This window comes from Podarcis vaucheri (assembly GCF_965113315.1).
Source record: "Podarcis vaucheri genome assembly, chromosome: 2".
NCBI lineage: Eukaryota > Metazoa > Chordata > Lepidosauria > Squamata > Lacertidae > Podarcis > Podarcis vaucheri.
This window is the reverse complement of record NC_138760.1, coordinates 106924481-106947005: the sequence shown is the minus strand read 5'-3', so window position 1 is coordinate 106947005 and position 22525 is coordinate 106924481. Positions and strand designations below refer to the sequence as shown.

At 42.2% G+C, this 22525-nt stretch overlaps 1 protein-coding gene across 2 annotated transcripts in view; it reads left to right on the top strand.

Annotated features, from left to right (window-relative positions):
• Positions 1-21889, top strand: part of SYNPR (synaptoporin) — a 160645-nt gene extending 138756 nt beyond the window's left edge. For both annotated transcript variants that reach the window (XM_082210619.1, XM_082210620.1), the window contains 3 exons: positions 11275-11473; positions 16808-16999; positions 19575-21889. In XM_082210619.1, coding sequence (XP_082066745.1) covers positions 11275-11473; positions 16808-16999; positions 19575-19853 — 670 coding nt within the window. In that variant the 3' untranslated portion in view covers positions 19854-21889. The remainder of the gene's footprint in view (positions 1-11274; positions 11474-16807; positions 17000-19574) is intronic.
• The last annotated feature ends 636 nt before the right edge of the window (positions 21890-22525 follow it).

The following is a 22525-nucleotide window of genomic DNA, read 5'->3' as shown; positions in this document are numbered from 1 at the left end:
ACCACCTATGTTAAAATGTATCTTTCAGCTTGACTATGTCTGAATTTTTGTGATGACCAATGCTTTTTAGCAAATGAATTTGACTGACACAAGGCGTGTGGATATCTTGGCTTATTAAGATAATGAACATCTAGCTGTTGACACCATTAAGGGATCCCTGACCATTTGGTCCAGTCGTGACCGGCTCTGGGGTTGCAGCGCTCATCTCGCTTTATTGGCCGAGGGAGCCTGTGTACAGCTTCCGGGTCATGTGGCCAGCATGACTAAGTCGCTTCTGGCGAACCAGAGCAGCGCACGGAAACACCGTTTACCTTCCTGCCGGAGTGGTACCTATTTATCTGCTTGCACTTTTGACGTGCTTTCGAACTGCTAGGTTGGCAGGAGCAGGGACTGAACAACGGGAGCTCACCCCGTTGCGGGTATTCAAACTGCCGACCTTCTGATTGGCAAGTCCTAGGCTCTGCGGTTTAACCCACAGCGCCACCCGCATCCCACGTTGACACCATTACCTTCATGCAATATTATGTTTCAGAAATAACATCCATCAGTGGGCTTACTTTAAAACCATATTGTTTATTAAAAGATAGTCTGCCACACATTACTGGAAAGCCTTTGTTGTAGTGGTCTTTCTGCAAAATAAAAATAAAAATCCATGCTTAATTTATTAATTTAATATATAAATAGAAGGCATTATTAATACACTGTCAAGTGGAGATTCATATAAGTTGTCCCAAATAAGCAAAGATATGATCTACTCTGTTATTGACTAGTGTGTATAGAGATGCTGTGTTAATAAAGGAAGATATGAGTCTCACTTGGTAGGATATTATTCATTAATACAGAGAAAAATAATAAAGTTGGGGTTTTATGCAGAATACATCCTTGAGCAGTATTCTTACCCTATTTTTTGGAATTTGATCAAGCATTCCTTCATGCTATGAAAGGGCTTGAGGAAAGTTTTGTTGGTCAAGAACCACAATTCATGGGATGGTAGAAGGAATAAAAAAGGAAGTGAGTATACAGTTACATGACATGAGGCCATTCATCCACTCCCATTTATTGTAAAGCAGGCATCCCCAAACTCGGCCCTCCAGATGTGTTGCGACTACAACTCCCATCATCCCTAGCTAACAGGACCAGTGGTCAGGCATGATGGGAACTGTAGTCCTAAAACAGCTGGAGGGCCAAATTCGGGGGTGCCTGTTGTAAAGCTTGGTTTGGATACCCAAGAGCTAATGGTGCAACAGCAGAATCACACAGAGCAAGGTTTCTGCTTGCTCTGAGTGTAACAATCAATGTTCCATAGTTGAGCAAGAAGACAGTTTCCTCATCAGGAGGAACCTGTGTATATTTCTTTCTGTTCATGTCATGACAAATACTCAAATTTTTGACATTCTGCCATTGGATATAAACCTACATTAGGCCCACTTATATATGCAGATATCCATATCTCTGATATCTTTTCCCTTACACTATGTCCAAGTCCGCTTGTTCAAATCAAATCAATCTTTATTACAGTCCAGAGACCCAACAAATCATTACAAAGCAATGCACAATTCATACAGCCTACCTCCAGGTTAAACAAGCATTTTGTTCAAAATGCTTGTTCATTCTTTCTTACACATACACACATTAATGGACACAGGTCCACAGTTCCTTAGGGCCACATAGTCCCATAGGTCTATTATTATTATTATTATTATTATTATTATTATTATTATTATTATTATTTGTGCAAAGCTGGAATGTCCGTAAGCATTTCATAACCTTGCATTCCAGCACTAACCTCGTGGCTAGCAAGATCTTGTTTCAATGTTCTGAAACTCTACGTTCTTATAGCCAACAGCAATGGTGGTTTCAAAAGTTGTGCACCTTTTGTTTGCCTCGTTTTGTTTTTGTTTACTTGATTTGGAGTGGTGGTGGTGAGTAAAATCACTATTTCCCCCCTGCAATCCTTTATATTAATTTGATACCTTAGTTGTCCGTCTGCAATCCTGCTAAGAGATTACTCAGAGCTGACTTTGAAAAGAGATATATAGATTATGATTCAAATGTAACAGAGAGTGCCTTTGCTTGACAGTGCTGGCATCAAAAGGCCTGAGTAAATCACCTCCGTATCTGTTAAGCTAGGACCTTCAGCCACTCAGCGCCTTTGTTCAAGAGACAGGTAAGCTTCTTCGTGGAAAGAACATCGCAGGTTTTTCCTTCACTGCACCTGGGAGTGAATAAATCTGTTTTTGTGCAGCATTTCTTCACCAGTTCCTCCCTGATTTATGATTACTGGTTGACAGTGGAAGAGTTGAGGGGGTGAGCCCGAAACAAAAGATGCCACGCAGAGAGCCCACGGAGCTTGTACCTGTCATGACTGTCAAACGCTGTGCTGGAAGCAAGAAGAAGCTAAAATTTAAAAATCTGGATCTATCGATGTGACTCAGTTCTAGAAGCAGTTGTGTGTTTGTGTCAGGTTTTTTTTTTTTCCTTCATCCTTGAACTTTGTGCAAAAGAAAGGAAATCTGCTGTGGCTTGGAAAACGTGGGAACAAGATGGTGCAGCTGATCATACAGGAAACTGTGACAGATACCGTATTTTTCGCCCTATAAGGTGCACCCAACCATAAGACGCACCTAGTTTTAGAGGAGGAAAACAAGAAAAAAAATTCTGAATCAAATGTTCTTGAAGAGGCTTTGCACGGCTATCGCTGAAGCCAGAACAGCAAGAGGGATTGCTGCGCAGCAATCCCTCTTGCTGTTCTGGCTTCAGCGATAGCTGCGCAGCCTGCATTCGCTCTATAAGACGCACACACATTTCCCCTTACTTTTTAGGAGGGGAAAAGTGTGTCTTATAGAGTGAAAAATACGGTAAATAAACAAATGGTACCTAAACATGAACGAACCAAAAGCCCTTACCTAAGAAGGAATTGATCTAGAAAAGAGCTATTTAGCAACACACTTAACTAAATTTTGTACAGTTGATAAAGTGGAGCTTTTAAATGTACTTCGCCAATGGTAATTTTAAGAGAGCATTCTCTTCCCATTGGCATGTTTTATAAATTATTCTTGCGGAGCTGCGATAGCGAACCTTAGGGCCTCCCATCGTTCCTGACCATTGGACATTCTGGCCGGGGCTGGTGGGAACTGGAGTCCCACAATGACTGGAGGGCCACAAGTTCCCCTTTCCTATTCTGGAGGGATGCACACATAAGGAAAGGCTAACAATCAGAATTTACACTGAGAATTAAGCTGAGATCTGAACTAAGGGCCATGCCCAGAACTGGCCACTGGCCTACACTGCTTCTTGCTTGCTGGGCTGATGAAGCATCCATTCAATTCTATTGTTTTATTTCTTTATTTCAATCGTGTATATTCTGCTAAGCAACATAATTTTTTGTAAGCGATGTACAGCGAAGTTGTCCAAGGGACACAAAAGATAAAATCAATTAAAATCAATCAGGAAATCAAATTCCTTTCCCCCACCCCCTCACACCTCATATAGTAAAAAAATAAAATAATATCTGCTGGGTTCAGTCTACCCAGCACTTTATGCATCTGTGTTCAATAATGCATCAGGACAGCCAGAGATCTGAAGCTCTGCCAATTAATTATACAAACCGCCCCGCCAGGATGGGCAGCAAGGAATAGGTCAGTGCTTTTATGATCAACTTCCACAATTCAGTGTCGCGTTGTGGTCCCAGCAGTGCAGTTTCCATGTAATTTGGGGCTTTTGTGAATGGATTAGCCTAAGCGGACCTTTTTTCGTTGTGTTTCTCTTTCTAAATTGCTCTCACTTCAGTTGGAAAGGAAACAAGCAAAGAGTGTAATGTCGCACCCCGCCGTGCAGAATTTGGGAGAAGTATCCTTCAGGGCACACAAAACTCTCGTCATGACATTTTCAGCAGCTCAGTTCCCCTTTTTTATATTTAATGCGACCTAATGACAGAAAGTAGACCCAAGGCTCCAGCATCTTTCTTAGGAAGGTGAAACTACAAGTGTCTTCATTTAATAGTGTTCCCGGTGGTCAAGAAGTTATTATAGGTTTGGGGGCCAGGGATGGGACAAGTCCTAACCCAAATTTTGCTGCCTCATGTATAGGACCCATGACCTTGACCTGATTTTCATTGGTGTTTCAAAGGGAGTAGAAAAATAAGAAAAGCTTGTTCATTGTGCTGCCAGGGCTGGCAAAACTGCACAGATGCATTGGCTACTTAACACAGAGATGCTTCCCTCTTTTCATATACTGTGTGCTGTAGCCTTGTGCCAGAAGATTGCCTGGGAAACCAATTGCCTGAAAGGCTAGCCATTTTGCAGCCTAATGTGAAGGACCAGATAAGCATCCCCATCACTCTGACCAGACAGTAGCTGAATCTTTTCTCCACACTGACCATAAGGCAGCATCTTCCGTTGTGCTTAAGGGGCAGCGGGTTAACTTAGGGTGCACAAGTCAAGATACGAACCATACAGGCACAGCCCTGTCCTCTGAACACGTGGGCACCACTCATTACTACCAGCATCTAATGCCTAGGGCAACTGGCACACTCTGCCCAATGGCAGAGCCGGACCGGATTGTCTGGTGGGGAAATGTGACTCTGATTTGCCTGTGTCGCAGACTCGCTTCCTCTGCAGCAGAGAAATTTGTGAGCAGTCACAGAAGAGGTGAATTATACATAGATCTGCAGGAGTGTACCATGAACTCGATAACCTCCCATTTCATCATCAAGTCTCAGCTTTGCTCAACCCTAGTTATTATGGGGGGGGGGTAATGTCTAAAATACTTTTGTAATAATAATAATAATAATAATAATAATAATAATAATAATATTTTATTTATATCCCGCCCTCCCCAGCCAAAGCTAGGCTCAGAGCGGCTAACAACAGTAAAAATAACACAGTTTACATAAAATCACAATCAATTAATTGAAATATATTATAAAATCAATTCATTCTAAAATCAATTCAGAGTCAAATTAATGGCAACCATTGGGCTAGAGTTCCATGAGGATTACAGAAGGAGGGGGTCAGACTGTGCCTTGGCCAAAGGCCTGGTGGAACAGCTCTGTCTTGCAGGCCCTGTGGAAAGATGTCAAGTCCCGCAGGGCTCTAGTCTCTTGTGACAGAGCGTTCCACCAGATCGGGGCCACAGCCAAAAAAGCCCTGGCTTTGGTTGAGGCCAGCCTGTGGCCCGGGATCTCCAATATGTTTTTATTTGAAGACCGTAAGGTCCTCCGTATTTATTACAACTCTGCTTGCAGTGAGATTGAAAGATTAAATGAATGTGTGACTCAGTGCATTCATTCATTTATTCATTTTTTATGGTTATACCTCCTCTGTCCCTCCTACCAGAGCCCAGGGTGGCTTACAACTGCCTTAATAACAGAGCACAACTATCATATGGTTAGGATGGCACCTTGTTAGAGAAGAGCTGTATCTCCCAATCTCTGAAGTACTCTCAGAAAAACCATGACCTTCTACAAAAGCCTAGAAAGACCCCAGCCCATTACAAATGGAGATGGGCAGATTTCACCCTTCACTAATTTCTGCAGGATGTAAGAAATCGATCCTTTAGAATATTGGCTCCATTTGTGTTACCCAAAATACATTTATCCATGGTTTGGAAGACTTTAATTTAGTTCTCTGCTCAGTGCAGTGATGGATAGGATATGTAAATGATTATTCAATCGACATTTCTGACTGATGTTTTTCCCCAGCTCAAAAAAATTGAAAGAAATGTGCAGGTAGGAGGGGATGGGGTTGTATGTTACAGATCAGCTTTTCAAAGCCTGCTGCAAAAATTGTTCTCCATTAATGCATTATACTATGCATTATACCGGAACTTATCAATTATCCTCATTCCACTTCCCCAAATTCCCCAAGCTACCTGTATGGTTTCAGTTTCCACTCTTTTAAAATCCTGAAAGCCTTTGTACTTTGAGAAGAGTGTGGATTCCAGTTCATAAACTTAATTGGTAAAGAGTTTAGAATGCTCGAATCCATTGATTGCTGTTGTGGAAGAGAGATGGAGAGCTTATAAAAAGGAAAATTAATACCTGGATCAAATGCTTAAGGGGGGGGAATGTGCCTTTTTTTTCAGTGGTCCTTGCTTATCTAGTTGGTGCTGATGGTCAGCACACTCATCTTTCAGATCATCCTAATTCTGTACCGACCACAACCCAATTGCACTCATTTGTAAACCTTCTTTACCACCACTTCTCCACTGGTGGAACAATCATAATAATGCAACGCTGAATTCCACCCAAAACTTAGAAATTGCAGAATCTTACCAATTTTTGTGTGTATCCATTCTCCTAATGGATAGACATTCTCCTAACGGATAGACTTATTTTGTTGTGGAGACAACAGCTATCTCAGCTGGCAAGCTCTTAAGGTTGTGATCCTGTTGACAGTATGGGATGGGCCCTTCTTTAGATAAATTCTAAGCCATTCAGGTCTTTAGAAGTCAAAACTAAAAGCTTGAGTTGGGATTCATGACAAATAGACAGCCAGCACAGATCTTTGAAAATTAATGACCCCGTATAGTCTGGTCTGTTGAAACTCTGTTCACTGCATTTTTGCACCAACTGCAGCCTCCAAACCGTATTCAAGGGCAGCTCCATGTAAAACAAATGGCAATGGTCTAAATAAGGGGTTACTAGAACATATTAAACTACAGTCAGGCTTTCCCCTGTCCCAGGATGGCTGTAACTGGCAAACCAACTAGAGGTAGGATAAATCATTGTTTCTCATTGTCCAAAAGAACTTCCTGGCTTCTTTCTTTAACTCCAGAGGTTGAAACTCCATTTCTACATCCTGCTACAACCCAGCAAGTCATTATTTTTCTTTATAACTGTGAGAATACATGGTGGAAATTTCAGATTTCTTCCCATGGATATATCCATAATAAGTAAGGAGGAGTTTGCTGCTGAGAACTAGTCTTTGCCAGCCTAATTGGACCCAGCCCACATTTCTCTACAATCTGCGGAAGAACTTGCTGCTGAGATGTAGCATTTGCCCAGCTCAGTTCAACCAAGCCAACATTGTGGGACAGATTTTTTGCTGGAGAGCCAATGACCACCCAGCTAACATTAAATCTAGGTTTACCTGCTGTTTGCAGAGCACGTTACTAATGAGAACCAGCATTTTCAACCCAAAGATTCCCCCTTCCCCCCTTTTTTTATCAAGGGACTGAGTCAACCCATCCAAAATGCAATTCTCCAGGTGAGGCTTGCCTGTTTTCCCCACCTGTGTAATGAATGCAGGTCTAATCATTCCCTATATGCTAAAGCAGAAACAATAGTGCATTTGTGCCTGTACCAAATGCAACCTTGAGAATACATTCAGACTAATTTTAGCCGATTCACGCTAGCTCCTCGTAATGATGAGAGGGTTTTCTAATTTTTGAAAGCGTAGATGATTTTGATGCATACCAATCAGGATGAGTCTGTCTGCTAACACAGCTTGACTGTCTGTTGGAGGAGCTTTCTCGGGAGAACAGAATATACCTGCTTCTGCCATACACTGAGAGGAGTAATGAGAGAGCGAGGAACAGCAAAGAATAGTTCATCACTGCTATGAATACCTCCAATTACTCCTGCCATTCTGTGTGTTGAGGAGTTTTCTGTTAGGGAAGAATGGGGCAGCCCAAGGGAGGCGCAAGCTACACATTACACACCACCTGCAATTTAAAGCTAGGAGGTGGTCAGGGAGCAATGAATGATGAAAGTTACAGGAAAGTGCCATGCAATCATGTGCATATTTGCCCAAGCTGCATACACACATTTTATTCTAGAATCTATGGAGACTCTGGACTCAGTCCACAAACAACACAAATCTGTTGCGTATTTTGCATTCATCAGAAAAGAACCTCAAGGAACAATTCATGCCCACTGCCTTGTAGGACATCTTTGGGTGAAGTCAAGGCTAAGGAGTGAACCTTACACAAACTGAGGGTGAGGTTCTTAAGGCAGTTGGATGGCATCTTGTATGTCTCCTTCCAGCAACTCCTGCAACCAAGCTGGTGTCGAATGTATTCTTTTCCTTTCCTTTGAACGACATCAGCGAGAAGCCCAGGACCTTGATTGTTATGTACTGAGTTGAATAGGATCCAAGATGCATCAGTCGGATTGGTCCTAGAACAATAGGATTCAGAATGCAGCAGTCTGATTGGTCCTAGAACAATGCGGCAGTATGATTGGTCTGCAGGAGCCACCCAATCCGGCTCCAGATGGAAGTGAATCCACAACCTGATTGGCCTACAGGAGAATTCCGGAATTAGCCAATCACGTGCAGCCCATTGTGTAAATAATGTATATAAGAGAGGACTTTCATTCCTCCTCACCACTATGAGCTGAATAAAGAGCATGAAATCCACTCTCGACTCACTGATACACACTACTCAGGCTTGTGCCCCAGAGAGGTCACTTTGATGCTGCAAATGCAGCGTGTCCAATTGAAAACAGGTGTAGGCTATCCTGGAAATGTGATGTGTGTGTTCACCTCTACCCAGTGATGTTGTGGGTGGGTGTGATTGGGCTATGATTGGAAGATAGAGAAGCAAGGTTGTAAGAGTGTTGTGCCACTGCAGTCTATTTAAAGATTACTCAGGTCTTGATTCAAGGGGTGCTGTGTGGATTAATAATAATAATAATAATAAATTTTATTTATACCCCGCCCTCCCCAGCCAAGACCGGGCTCAGGGCGGCTAACAACCAATAATAAAAACAAGTTGATTGAAATGCAACTTAAAAAACAAGATTAAAATACAACATTAAAACAATTAAAACATTAAAATGCAGCATCACAGGAGGAGAAAGCAAAAAAGAAAAGGGGGGGAGGGAATCAAATTGATAAAGAGATCCGGATCCTACTGAAGTCCATGGGATTTAAGTTCTTCTGTTTTGAGTGTCCTCTATATTTACCATACATAAGAAGCAACTTGTTTATGCATTGCTGCTTGCCATCTAGTGTTTTTGTTTTTCTGTGCCCTAGTCCATCTTCTGTTTCAAACACTCCCAGTAACCTTGGTTAGCTTTAGGGGGGGGAGCCTTTGTCTCCATGCTTTGCAAAATTGCAAAGGCAGATGCAAAGAGAGAATTCCCCCTCCATGAGAAGACAATAAACCCTGATGAATAGTATTTGCATAACTGAGATGGAAAACCTTAAAGACTAGTCAGAAAGCTCTGGCTTTGTTTAGAAGCATCCTTATCACACTTCTAAGTTCTTTCTTCTGCCCAAATGGTTTTGTCCACATGGCCTGTAGGGCTCTGTGGGTGAGGGGAGATGTGTGCAAAGAGAGAAGCAGCTGTTGTTGTGCGGCTGTACGTGTCAGGGACCGTGCTGAGGAGGGCTGCACAGATGAGGAATGGTGGGAGCCTCCCCCTCCCCCTGCTCCTGATCGGGATCCTGAATCTTCCCAGGAGCAGTGGGACAGTGTAGATTTGGAACAGTGGTTTGCAGAGGGACATAGTTCAGAAGGCAAAAGTTGGGAAGAACTGGGTAGTGAACAGCTAGGAGAAGAAGAATCAGGAGAGAGAGAGTTAATAGACTCCAGTTTGCTGGTAAACATCCAGCCGATCAGTCCAAGGTCACTGACATTATATAAGGTATCTGCACAGAAGGCACAGTGGTTGCCAGATCAGGTTGCAAGGCGAGGAAGTGACTCGGGTGACTCGGGGGGTGTTAACCTTAATTGGGAGCACCTTTACTCCGAGAATGGACTCTTTGTTCTTTCTCTGTGATCATTAAAATCTCTTTAAATTGTAAGAGACTATTTTTGCTTTCTTCTGCTTATCCACACCCAAAGGGAGGGAGGGAGCCACTTTCCCAAAACCTGACAGTATGCTAGCACAATGTGGAGAGGCAAACTTTTAATATTTTTTTTAAAAAATGTGTCAAGCATGTTTCAGCACCTCAAAGCACAGACTACATGCCATCTAGCTGGTTTTATAAATTATTGAAACAAAATACATCAGCTGATAAATGCCAAACACCACATTTTTCCATGTATAAGACGCCCCCATGTATAAGTTCCTATTTTAAGGGACTCCAGTTTAAGACAATATGGAGATTGCCCCATGTATAAGACGACCCACAGTTTTTCACATGATTTGTAAGTAAAAAAGCCTAGTCTTATACATGGAAAAGTATGGTACATACAAATATATACTCTTAGTGGAAACTATGGGATCCACTTTGATGGGGAAACTGACTAAATACACAGTCTTTATGCAGTCCGAAAACAAAAGACTTCTATAAGGATTAGCAACACAAAGCAACTTATGGCAATCCACCAGAAGTTCAGAGCTCTCCAGGACAGATTTCTAGGCAGCAGCATCACTGAGTTTCTGCTGCAGTAGAAGGCTTTCCTTGTGCCTCTGCTCCTCTCTTCTGTATAGGTGACAAGTGTTGGTAACGGAATTACATAAATGATGGAATCAAATAGTGCTTTCCTACTTCAGATTAAGGGACGCGGGTGGCGCTGTGGGTTAAACCACAGAGCCTAGGATTTGCTGATCAGAAGGTCGGCGGCTCGAATCTCCGCGGTGGGGTGAGCTCCCGTTGCTCGGTCCCTGCTCCTGCCAACCTAGCACTTCAAAAGCACGCCAGAGTGCAAGTAGATAAATAGGTACCGCTCCGGCGGGAAGGTAAACGGCGTTTCTGTGCGCTGCTCTGGTTCACCAGAAGCAGCTTAGTCATGCTGGCCACATGACCCGGAAGCTGTACGCCGGCTCCCTTGGCCAATAAAGCGAGATGAGCGCTGCAACCCCAGAGTCTGTCACGACTGGACCTAATGGTCAGGGGTCCCTTTACCTTTACTTCAGATTACTCAGCATGTGCCCCACTAAGCCAAGTGCAGCCTGGCTGTCATGTTCAGTGGCCTACAAGATACTTGATAGCCTTCCAGGTTTGGCAGTTCCAAAGGCAGAAAAAATGGAGTACAGTATATATTAGCTCCTGGCAATCAGTGGCTGGTGGGCTCAATGTAACTCAGCAGATCACAAGTTGTGTTGCCTTGCAAGCTTTGAAGTGGCCTGTGGTTCTGTGGCAGTGTGGAACTGGAAGTGGCTAAATGGCTGCTATCTCTAAGTTTCTGATTGGTCATTCATTTGTAAAAAAAAAAAAAAAAAAAGTATTAGCTTAAGACCCAGAAATTGACCCACTGAATTCTAGAATGGGGCAGTTATATAGAGATGATCATATAACTGTCACCCACAGGCAGCCCAACTGTTTCGTTTTCTTAATTAAAAACTAATCCAACTCTCTGTCCTCTCATTCTGGATTTTAGGTTGTACCAGGTGAATTTTGATGTTCCCACCTGCGAAGGCAAACGACGAGAAAAACTTTCGCTAATAGGCGACTTCTCTTCTTCTGCGGAATTCTTCGTCACTATTGCAGTCTTTGCCTTCCTCTACTCCTTGGCCGCAACGGTGGTTTACATTTTCTTCCAGAACAAATACCGTGAAAACAACAGGGGCCCTTTGATTGTAAGTGTTCGTTACACGGACAGCTTTGTTCCTATTTATTGATTCATTTGTTTAGCCTCTCGCTTTGAATACCCTCTGTTGGGTCAGTCTGAGTTCTGGTGTAGTATTGTTTTTCTTTGACACCAGGGTTGAATGAAATATTCAGTCGTCTGACATCATTGCTGAACACAGCAATGAAGATTGCAGAGGAGATGAATGGATGGATGGATGGGACTATCAGTCAGGACCACAATGAGGGCTCTTCAGCATATAATCCCTGCTGCATATAATATTATGTCCTTATTTTATTTTCATTTATGACTTTGTACAAACTTCACCCTTTTCATTTTCAAACCTTTCCCTCTAATTTTTTTTATCAGAACTAATTTTCCATCCAGTTCCTTCTGGATCCTATACAGTGGTACCTCAGGTTAAGTACTTAATTCATTCTGGAGGTCTGTTCTTAACCTGAAACTGTTCTTAACCTGAAGCACCACTTTAGCTAATGCAGCCTCCTGCTGCTGCCGCGCCGCCGGAGCCCGGTTTCTGTTCTCATCCTGAAGCAAAGTTCTTAACCTGAAGCACTATTTCTGGGTTAACGGAGTTTGTAACCTGAAGCGTATGTAACCTGAAGCATATGTAACCCGAGGTACCACTGTATCAACCTTCCTAATCTGAAGCACCACTTTAGCTAATGGGGCCTACCACTGGCTCGCGATTTCTGTTCTCATCCTGAAGCAAAGTTCTTAACCCGAGGTACTATTTCTGGGTTAGCGGTGTCTGTAAACTGAAGCGTATGTAACCCAAGGTACCACTGTATTGCTTTGTCCAATTCTGCCTCTGTGCAACCCACTACTGGCATGTGGTTCCCTATCTCTGTCTAGAATGATGCAACATACAGTTTGGTATTGTCTATCTGGATCCCTTTTAAGGATTACTACTACTATTGTTCTTGTTGTTATTTGCAGATTACACCAATCTTTATATTCCCATTTTACTGCCATGTCCCATCTATTGTTTCTGTAATTGCCAATTATTTCACATTTCCCCCCCTTTTTACTCAGTAAATCATTATCTGCATCTGACATTGTACTTTTCATTTTATATAGCTAACTTATATTTCAGTTATATATTCTTTTTATCATTTCTGTCTGTTAATGTGGCGTCCGTACAGTTCCATTGCCTGTTTGCTGGGACTGGAACAAATCTTCCAGATGCACTCTACTTTGGTCTGACTCTGGTTCCTCCTGGATCCCACCCCTCGCTTGCCAGAAGGCTAAAATTAGAACCTCTTTTCTCCATCCACCCCACGAATGACTGAAGAAGGAGCTGGCAGGATGTCTGGCAGCGCCGCCTTAGTTAATTCCAATGCGAAAAGCTGCAGAGCTGCTGGAATATTAATTAGAAAAGCTATACCCAATATAAAACAAACAGTCCTGAAATGTGCTTTGAGACTGCTTTAATATAGAATACAGTATCAACGCAGAGGCTTTACAACATTAAAATTTCCCCGAAGTAACAAAACTCTTTTGCAACATTTCATTAATTAAAAAAAAAGTGAAGCTTTGAAAGCAATACTAATGATTACATTGTATCAATTATTCATGAAAAGTTAAACGCCTTTTTCTTCCGCTGAGAATTTAAAACAACCTTTATTTTCATTGTATATTGATTATTCCCTTTCCAGCCAAGTGGTAGCTTTAATAATAATAATAATAATAATAATAATAATAATAATAATAATAAGAGCAGGGATTCGGTCTTTTTTCCCCTAATGAAAAATTCCATTTTATTTAAATAATCCAGCACAAATATATATACATTGTTTCACAGGATGCTGTTGGCATGCAATAAATATTTGATGTTAGTGAGGATTTTGTGCCTCCTTTAAACCTGCAGATGTCTCAGTTTCCCAGAAGAACTGAGATCCACTGAGATCAATGGGGCATTTGCAGCTGAAGGCTGCAAATAGGCGAAGGGTTGTCACACACAGATGATGGAGCAAATTTGCTTTCTGATGCGCCAGAGGGTAGGATCCGTGCCCACAGGTTCCAGTTACAGAAAAGGGGATTTTTCTGATCATTAGCTGAAACATTAAACATCATACCTGATGGCATGAGCTGTCGGACAAGGGGACAAACTACCTTGGGAAATGGTGGACTCTCCATGATTAGAGGTTTCTAAGCAGAGGCTGGATGACCACCACCAATGAAGAATGCTGTTGTAGTGGATTTCTTGCTTCAGAAGCATACAAGCACTGCCAGTTACTAGACAGAGCTGGAGAAAAATAGCGCCTCGTGTACACACCATTTAAAGCAGATAATTTCCCCCCTCCCATAAGCCTGAGAACTGGACTTAACACCCCACAGAGCCACTGTTCCCAGCACCCTTAGCTACTGTAGTTCCCAGGATGCTTTGGGGGAAGTCGTGCAATCTAAATGTGCTTTATGTTTATAGTGTGTTGCACAGCCACAGCCAAATTTGTGAAACTGAGACCTACCCTGTTTGCTTGGGAATGTGTGGCCTTACCTCTGAGTAAACAGGGTCCTCGCTGTGAATCTTGGCCATCAGCACATTCTTTTCTTTTTAAATGAAAATATCCCAAGTGTTACTGAAAGGCTCCATGGCTTGATAGGAGCATGTGCCTCCTTCCACATACATAAATTGAAAGGTAAAAAAAAAAAAGTTTGCCGTTTCACTGACCATGTGCAGAGTGCTTTCTATCTCTTCAGCTGGGCATTGACTTCTAAACAAACGTGCCCAGGGAGCTGTGACTGACAGACTTTCCTTAGCAAGGGACGTTAAAAATGCCTACCTATCTTCCAGCTGCAAACTATGAAGAACAAGATGACAGTGAAATTGGGGGCGAAGGAGCCTTATGTAAAATCATAGTCATACAGTAAACAGCTGGCCACGCCACCATCTTGTGTATACTAAACTTTGCCTCATAGACAAAGTTTGTGATTAAGTTGCTGTCCACTGTAGCCACAGTCTTTCCCAGAGACTGGGAAAGGCATTTTTCATGGTGGCAAGTCGTTGCGGTTTTCCAAAAATCCACCTCAGAAAAATGGCCTCTGCTTACACCAGGGATAGAGAAGCCTAAGGGCCACATTTCTTTCTGTGGAACCTCTCAGGGGCCACATGCCAGTGACAGGCAGAGTCCTAGGCAAAAGCGAGCAGAACGATAGACATGTGAATTTGACTTTTGTTCCATAGGCTGGTTTCTTCACCCTCACCTCTACCCTCTATATCCTCTGTTTAGGCCAGCAAGAATCATGATCAGGGTTCATGAATAAAATTACCTCATTCTTTGTGGAGAGAGGGGAGTCTTAATTTGCCCCATTTAGAAGTCTTAAGGAGGGTTGTCTATCAATTAGCTCCCATGGTGTATAGCGCTGGAATAGGCACACAGTGGATTGCCTATCAATTAGCTCCCAGTGGTGTATAGCACTGGAATAGGCACACAGACACACTTACAGAGAAGTTCCAAAATTAATCTCAGGAAGCACCTATTTGACATGTAGGACTGCCCATAGCAAACCCCATGCTTTAAAAAGAGGAATTGAGTATGTTTAAACTCCATAGGAACAAGCTGTATGGGCACCATTCCCTACGCACTTAATTTTAACAGGGCGGTGTCGTCGAAAGCATATTTCATCATTCAGCAGGCAGCATTCCCTTGCCTGGGTTCCGCTTGACATGTAAAAGACATTCCCAAGTCATGGGCTGCACCTAATCTAAGACGGATGGCCCCCTATCTGAGTACCCTGACACTATTAGGGCTCCATTATTTTCAGGGCAGATAATCCTGATTAGCAGAGGTTGTGACAGAATCTTAATGCACTGACTCCTCTGCTCTTTTCGGTAATGTCTTTCTAGTCCATAAAGCCTGAACTAGCCACAAGCAGAAAATAAACCATTGTAATAAACCGTACCAAGGTTGTAATGTAATGGTGACATTTTCATTGCCTGCGATTTCTGAAAATAATTAGATGGGCTATCACACGCTGCATAAATCAGGGTTGTGTTTCCATACAGTCTCAGGGGAGAGACAAATTGGATAATCAGTAGCCTGTATAAAGGGAACCTTTTCGTTGATCTGCACTTTCTCCCCCATCTCTGCCACATTTTCTCGAAGGAACTCTGGATGGAGTAGCTGCTTTGCCTCCCTTTTTATCTCCACAATAACCCTGAGAGGTAGGTGAGGTAAAGGAAGTGGCCCAGGATCTGAACTCAGTTCTTCCCAGATGGCGAAACTACATGTTAATGCACCACAGCAGGGTGCTGCTCGGAATGACATCCCTCTCTTGCATTGTCTCATTGGGACTGACAGGGAATGGGGCAAGGAGACAACCAGCAGGTGGCGCCAGAGCCAATTCCTTCTTCCTGCTGAGAGGTACAAAAGCAAGCAAAATTGAAACTAAGCATGAGGTAAATGAAGGCTGGCTGAGGGCATACAGATGTTGGTGGGGCCCCCAGTGGCCCCAATGCCTTATGCTCTACCAGCATCAGTGGACACCAGCCACCATTCCCCCCCCCCGGTAAATTTACATTTGAGCCACACATCTATGACCCACTTTCTTACGTTACTCTGTCGCTAACATAGCCGTATGCCTGCAATCATTCCCTTTGATTGGAGGCCTTGGTGAGAGTCCTCCAGGCTAGCATTTAAACCCTGCCACAAAGCGCTTTAATGTTTCAATGCTTGTGATTAGCTCCGAAGCTTTAAAACACGAGCTCTGAGGGAAACCGAACTCCGGTCACCGCTCATCAAAGCCCTGTTGAGGCTTTGTCATTTTTGGGCCTGTAATTCTTACGTTTGCCTTCTGGTAGAATGCACACAGAAGGATGGATGTTTTCCTCCACATCCCAGAGAGCGCTGGTTTTCTGTTGGTTCTCCAATGTAAGGAGAACCAATGTAAGGAGTTCTCCAATGTAAGGAGTTCTCCAATGGAAGGAGAACTGAACGCCAAACCTCCTCCTTACATATGTGTTGGTATGGCTTCTTGCCATGATGGCCACAGAAAGGCTGCGTGGTTGGGACTGTGTTGCCCTCCTGCCTTCCCAATGCTATACATCCATGCTGAACTGCAGGCGCTGTGGTGGAGACAATCTGATGCCACCAAGTTTGCACCGCACCAGCACCTCACAGAGCTGCCTTGCCCCTCTCCCTTTTGATTACACAACAACAACACATGATGTTGAGATGACTGGAGAGCACTGATCGCCTACATGTGAGGAGACACTGATGCAGAAGTACTTTGAAACCAAAACAATGCAGAAGGTCCATGCCCCTCTGTCCCCTTCAGGCATCTCATAACCTGCACTGTTCCATTTTCTCTTTTCTTTTCATAGGACTTCATTGTGACGGTGGTGTTTTCGTTCCTATGGCTCGTGGGCTCCTCTGGTTGGGCTAAAGGGCTCTCTGATGTGAAAGTTGCTACAGACCCCGACGAAGTGCTCTTACTGATGTCGGCTTGCAAGCAGCAGTCAAACAAGTGCATGCCTGTGCGCAGCCCAGTTATGTCTAGTTTGAACACTTCAGTGGTAAGAATTTGCTTTTATGTTATCGAAAGGCAGGCCGGGGGGGGGAGCATCCATGGAGGAAGATGGATGGTCCTTAGCTATGAGATCAGACAAGAGTTTTGGGTTTTCTATTTCCCTGCCAAACCACTGGAGTCCAACACGCAGCACATCATGACTTCACCTAATTCACAGGCTCTTCTGTGAAGCATAAACACCAGAGAGGGAGCAATGATAATAATCTGAGCAACCGACTATAGTAAATGACAAACTTCTTACCTGAAGATTAAAAGACTGGGTGCTGTGGCACACTTAACAATCAAGATGCATTCATCAAAGTAGCCTGGAGAACAAGCATGCAAAATAACTTGATAATTAGATTATGCAGTATTTGGAGTAAAAGGGAGTTCTTACTTACCTATTCTTATAGATGATTGCCACTGCTACTACTAATGTTACTGTTACTTCCACCAAGGGAGTTGTCATCTGCCGTGCAAAAGAGTTCCTTTTAGAATGGTTTTAACATCTTTGCGATCAGAAAAGGCAACTAGGTAGTGATTCATCATATCTAATAATGCACACAATAATTAACTGGGGCCACAGGTGTGTAATGCCTCCTGCCAAAGTACGTGAGTCTTCTTTGAATCAGGGACCAGCAGTCCTCTTACTGGAAGAAAGCTGTAGGCAGCCTTTGGTAGATTCCTATTTACTCCTATGATCTCAGTTTATAAACACTAGGATCAGCTAGATCAATCTTTCATTTGCTTTAATGGGATGACACGCTTGGCCCTTGGTGTAGACCAAAGAGCTTGTAGAAAGAAAAGCAAACATGATCTTAATTGCCAGAGTGATCTGTCTGCATCAATAATCCTCTTCAGGATGCGGGGAATGTGCTGACCAAGCCCCATCCCATTGATGCCAAGGTATGTGCAGGCAAACACTTCCTCACCATGGTCGATGTTCGTCTAAAGGGGGCTACCTTACTCATCTGTTGGGAAATACTCATCCCCCCTTCAGAATCACATGGGCCAGGGAGGGCACCCAGGACACAGAGTATCATTGAAGGTGCTTGACCTGCACATTGTTGCTTGATTCTTCATGCATGGGGATCCCAAGGGGGCTTAGATCAATCTAGAGCTGGGGGGAGGAACATGCCCCCCCAGGTGGCACTGGACTGCAGCTCCTATCACCCTTGACCATCGGCCAGGTTGATGGGAGTTGGAGCCCAACACTGTCAGGAGGGCCACAGGTTGATGGCAAAACCATATGTGAAAATTCATGTAGTTTAAAATAAATAAATCATCATTTATACATTTCACTAATTTTACAATCATTCTAACATTTCAAAACTAGACTTCCTTCCCCTTCTTTCTGCTGTTCCTTAAATTTATTTCTAATATCTTCTGCATATCCAAATTAACTTAATTTTCTCATTCACCCATCTACTTTAAATATGTTCTCTTATGAAACTGCCGATTATTACAATAATCCTGCCAATGTTCTTATCTGTTTACAATTTATCTGTGAATATTCAGTAAACCATTTCCATTCCTTTATTTTTATCTTGATTTCTTATTCTTCTGGTACGTTTCGCCATTTCTACATAGTCCATAAGTTTTTGTATCCATTCTTCTTTTGCTGGGACTTCTACTTCTTTCCATTTCGGGGCAAGTAACATTCTAGCAGCTGTAGTAGCATACGTGAATAAGTTTCTATATGGTTCAGGTAGTTCTTTCCCTATAATTCCCAAAAGAAAAGCTTCTAGGTTTTTTTTCAAATGTTATTTCAAACATCCTTTTCAATTCATTATATATCATTTCCTAGTAAGCTTTAACCTTACTACAAGACCGCAACACATGATAAAAATAACCTTCTTTCTCTTTACATTTCCAACACGTTTTTTATTTAGATTTATGCATTTTTGCCAATTTACTCGGTGTTAGATACCATCGATATATCATTTTCATATAATTTTCTCTTAGACCGTAACATGCTTTAAATTTTATTCCAATATCTATTGCCCAATGTATCATTGAGGATTTTACTTGCTCATCCTTTGTCTCCCATTCCAATAATATTTTTAGACAGCACTTTTACATTACATTCCAACAGGTCTCTCTCCAGTTGTGATATTTGTTCTTCAAACCTTCGTATCCTATCTTTCTTAAATACTTCATTCAATGATGATATTGTATCCATGTTGTTAATTTCCCTGATAATTCCTTAAATTCTTTTAATTTATACTCTCCTCCCTTTTGTTTTAATAAATTTCTGTAAGTTGTCAATCCTTCTATCATATTCTTTTTCTTTACTGCTATAGCTTCCAATGGTGAGAGCCAAAGTGGTGTTTTTACCTCTAATAAATTATTGTATTTATCCCATACTCTATTCAAATTTTTCCTAATTATATGATTTGTAAATCCTTTATGAACTTTCACCTTTTCATACCATAAATAAGCGTGCAAGCAAAAAATATTGTCATGACCTTCTGAGTCTACAATATGAGAATTCTGTAATGTCATCCATTCCTTCAACCAACAAAGACAGGATGCCTCATAATATAGTCTCATATCCACGTCTTGATTTACTTCCCATTTAGGTCTTCGGATTCTTGAACTTTATTCTCTGGGCAGGAAACATTTGGTTTGTTTTCAAGGAGACTGGCTGGCATTCTTCAGGCACAAGGCACCCTCAAGACACCATGGAGAAGCAGTCTGGCGGCTTTAACCAAGGTGGCTACAATCAAGATAGCTACGGGCCAACTGGTGGCTATAACCAACAGGGAAGCAGCTTTGGGCAGCAGACCAACTATGGCCAAGTGGATGAATTTGGCCAGCAGCAACAGAGCAGCCCCACCTCCTTTGCTAATCAAATTTAGCACGCTCAGAGTTCCAAGAGTTCTTACGTTGAGCATTGTGTGTGGAAAGCTGAAACACAGTAGCAGGCAGCAGATTTCTCAAGTTTTAGATAAATGTGACAGAATTTCATCTAAATCAAAGGTCTACGGGTACCATCCGAAGAAGGTGGGTTGTGGTTCTTACTTTGTTTATATATGAAGCATCTTCTCCTTGTGAGTAGATGATTGAGGTTATAGTCGTCAGAGGTGGTGGATTGGGGTAAATAATTGTTGTATGTACTGTATAGATAACCTTACGGTAGTTTTGTATGTGTATGGTGGCAGCATTTTGTAGCCTCGAGTCTGTAGTATATGATATGGAGAACACAACTGAATTAGCTTTAGATTTTCTTCTGCATTTTGGTGAACAGCAAAATGTGTGTTTTCGCATTATTTCTGATCGTATCACAACGCATGCATTGTAGCGCCTAAGTTTTCAACTTTGCCTGTCTATGACTGTTGGTTTACAATATTTGGTTTTGGGGTTTTTTTACATAATAAATTTATTTGACATTTGTCCTGATTAGCAAATTTGCAGAGTGTCTTAGTGCATGAGGCTGCATCATTTTCACGCCAACAGAATGTTATGAACTGTGTATATGGGATTTTTTCAATACCACCACTACTACTACTTTTTAATTGGTTTGTTTGTTTGATATAATGTTTTAGATAATGTATGTATGTATGTATGTACGTATGCCTATTTTATATATTTTGCAGAGTTGGATCAACGGCTTACCCAAATCTTGAATGCTGCATATAACTAAAACAGTTTTCCTTAAAAGGGCATTCAGAAATAATATGCTGTAAACTGACCAATTTGTTTGTTTAATCGAGCTCAGTATTCCTTCTTTAAATCCATATTTTGATGTTTTGTGACTCTTTGAACGTGAACTGTGTAATATAAGGACCAAGTAACTGTGTTTACATGTTTACAAAGGTATTTATTTAATTAGGATAACAGAGGTGCAGATATCAGTAAGTGAAACTATCTGGTGGCAAACGCCACCTTGACAGATAGCGCAACAGAGCATGTGCACATTCAGAGCTGTTGCGAAACACTTTTCCTCTATGGCCATTGATGGTGAAGAATGTTTTTCTCTCTAAGCTGTTTCAAAGTTGTTCAACGTCTGTTTGGTCCAGTCGTTATGATGATGTATACTGGATTTGGTGCTATTCATAAGTAGAAAGAGAGTGTCAAACACATAAGATCTCAGCAATCGAGAACACTGAGCCATTTCCTTAGCGGGGTAAAGGTAATTTAGAGATCATGCTGATCTCAAATTGTGCGTAATATTTTTCCAGGGGGGGAAATGGTTTCTGCTCAGCCATTTTTCTGCAGAACCCTTTAGCTCCATGGCAAGGCAACAGAGCCAGACTTCTGCTGCTAGGTGGAAAGCTTTGTTTTCTCTTTCCTCCAGCAATAGACAGGACTCCACATAATAAGCAGCAAAAGAACCCAAACCATGCTGCAAAATGGAGCCAAATTTGAGAGCAGCAACCTCTCTCACACTGCAAGGGGAAAGACTGAGCTCCACTCTTATTCCTATGTGAGTTGAGCATTTCCATGTCTCCAGATATACACATATGTACTGCAGGGAATTGGTAGGGTCAGGAGGGAGTTAAGTACTGAGTTGCTACCTTGCCTCAGTCTCACTGATTGAGACTCATCCTGGTGAGAAAGTGTCGCTAACCGCTAACCTAAAACACATTGGATACTGTGCAGCAAAGCTAGGGTCATCTTAGCATCCCTTTCAGCTGCCCTGCAACCCCCTGAAACTCAGTTTGCAGCCTACAGATGAACACACCACTGTAAAAACTGAACATCTGCATTTCTAAATAGAAGTGTATCCGTCTATGATATCATTGTATGAGCTGTAAATGTTCAAAGCATATTTTAGCATAAAACAGCATAGTCACTTATATGATTGTTGTAACCAATGTATGACTGCTCAGTGGATGACTCAATATTGTGATATATCTATTTGACCCGCATAAATAAAGATTATTGCATACAATGCTTGTTTAAAGGCATGTGGTGGTGCCGCAACACACACACACACACACACACACACACACACATCACACACACACACAGAGAGAGAGAGAGAGAGAGAGAGAGAGAGAGAGGAGGATAAAATAGGTCATGCATCTTCTAACCATCCATTTTCACTCCTCTAACTTGGGCTTCAACCTGAAATGACAAGTCAGCTTGTACATACTTTATGTTTGGATTGAAAATAATGGGGGAAATTATGTTTTCTGTTGGATCAGCTTAACCTGATATGGGAATGTGCAACATAGTCTTGAGTATTCTTCTGCAACTTGATAGTCTTTCAGATATTTTGGACTACAGCTCACATCATCCTGTGATTCAAACTATTGGAGAGTGACAGCGCCTGCTGTGGCTGTAGAGGCCGATATTGGAGAGACATGTTTTGTTGTAGCTCTGCAGTATTCAGCTAAATAACTGTGTGAGCGGAACAACGTCCACTTGCATAATGGGACTGTCCCTCCTCTCCTCCCCGTACGCACACTGTGACTGTTCCAATCTTGCTCCAAGGGTTTGGGGAACACCTAGAACAGATGTTGGGGTACATGAGAGGGGGAGAGCATTGAACTGTACAAGGAGAAGTCCTTGTGCTGATAAAACC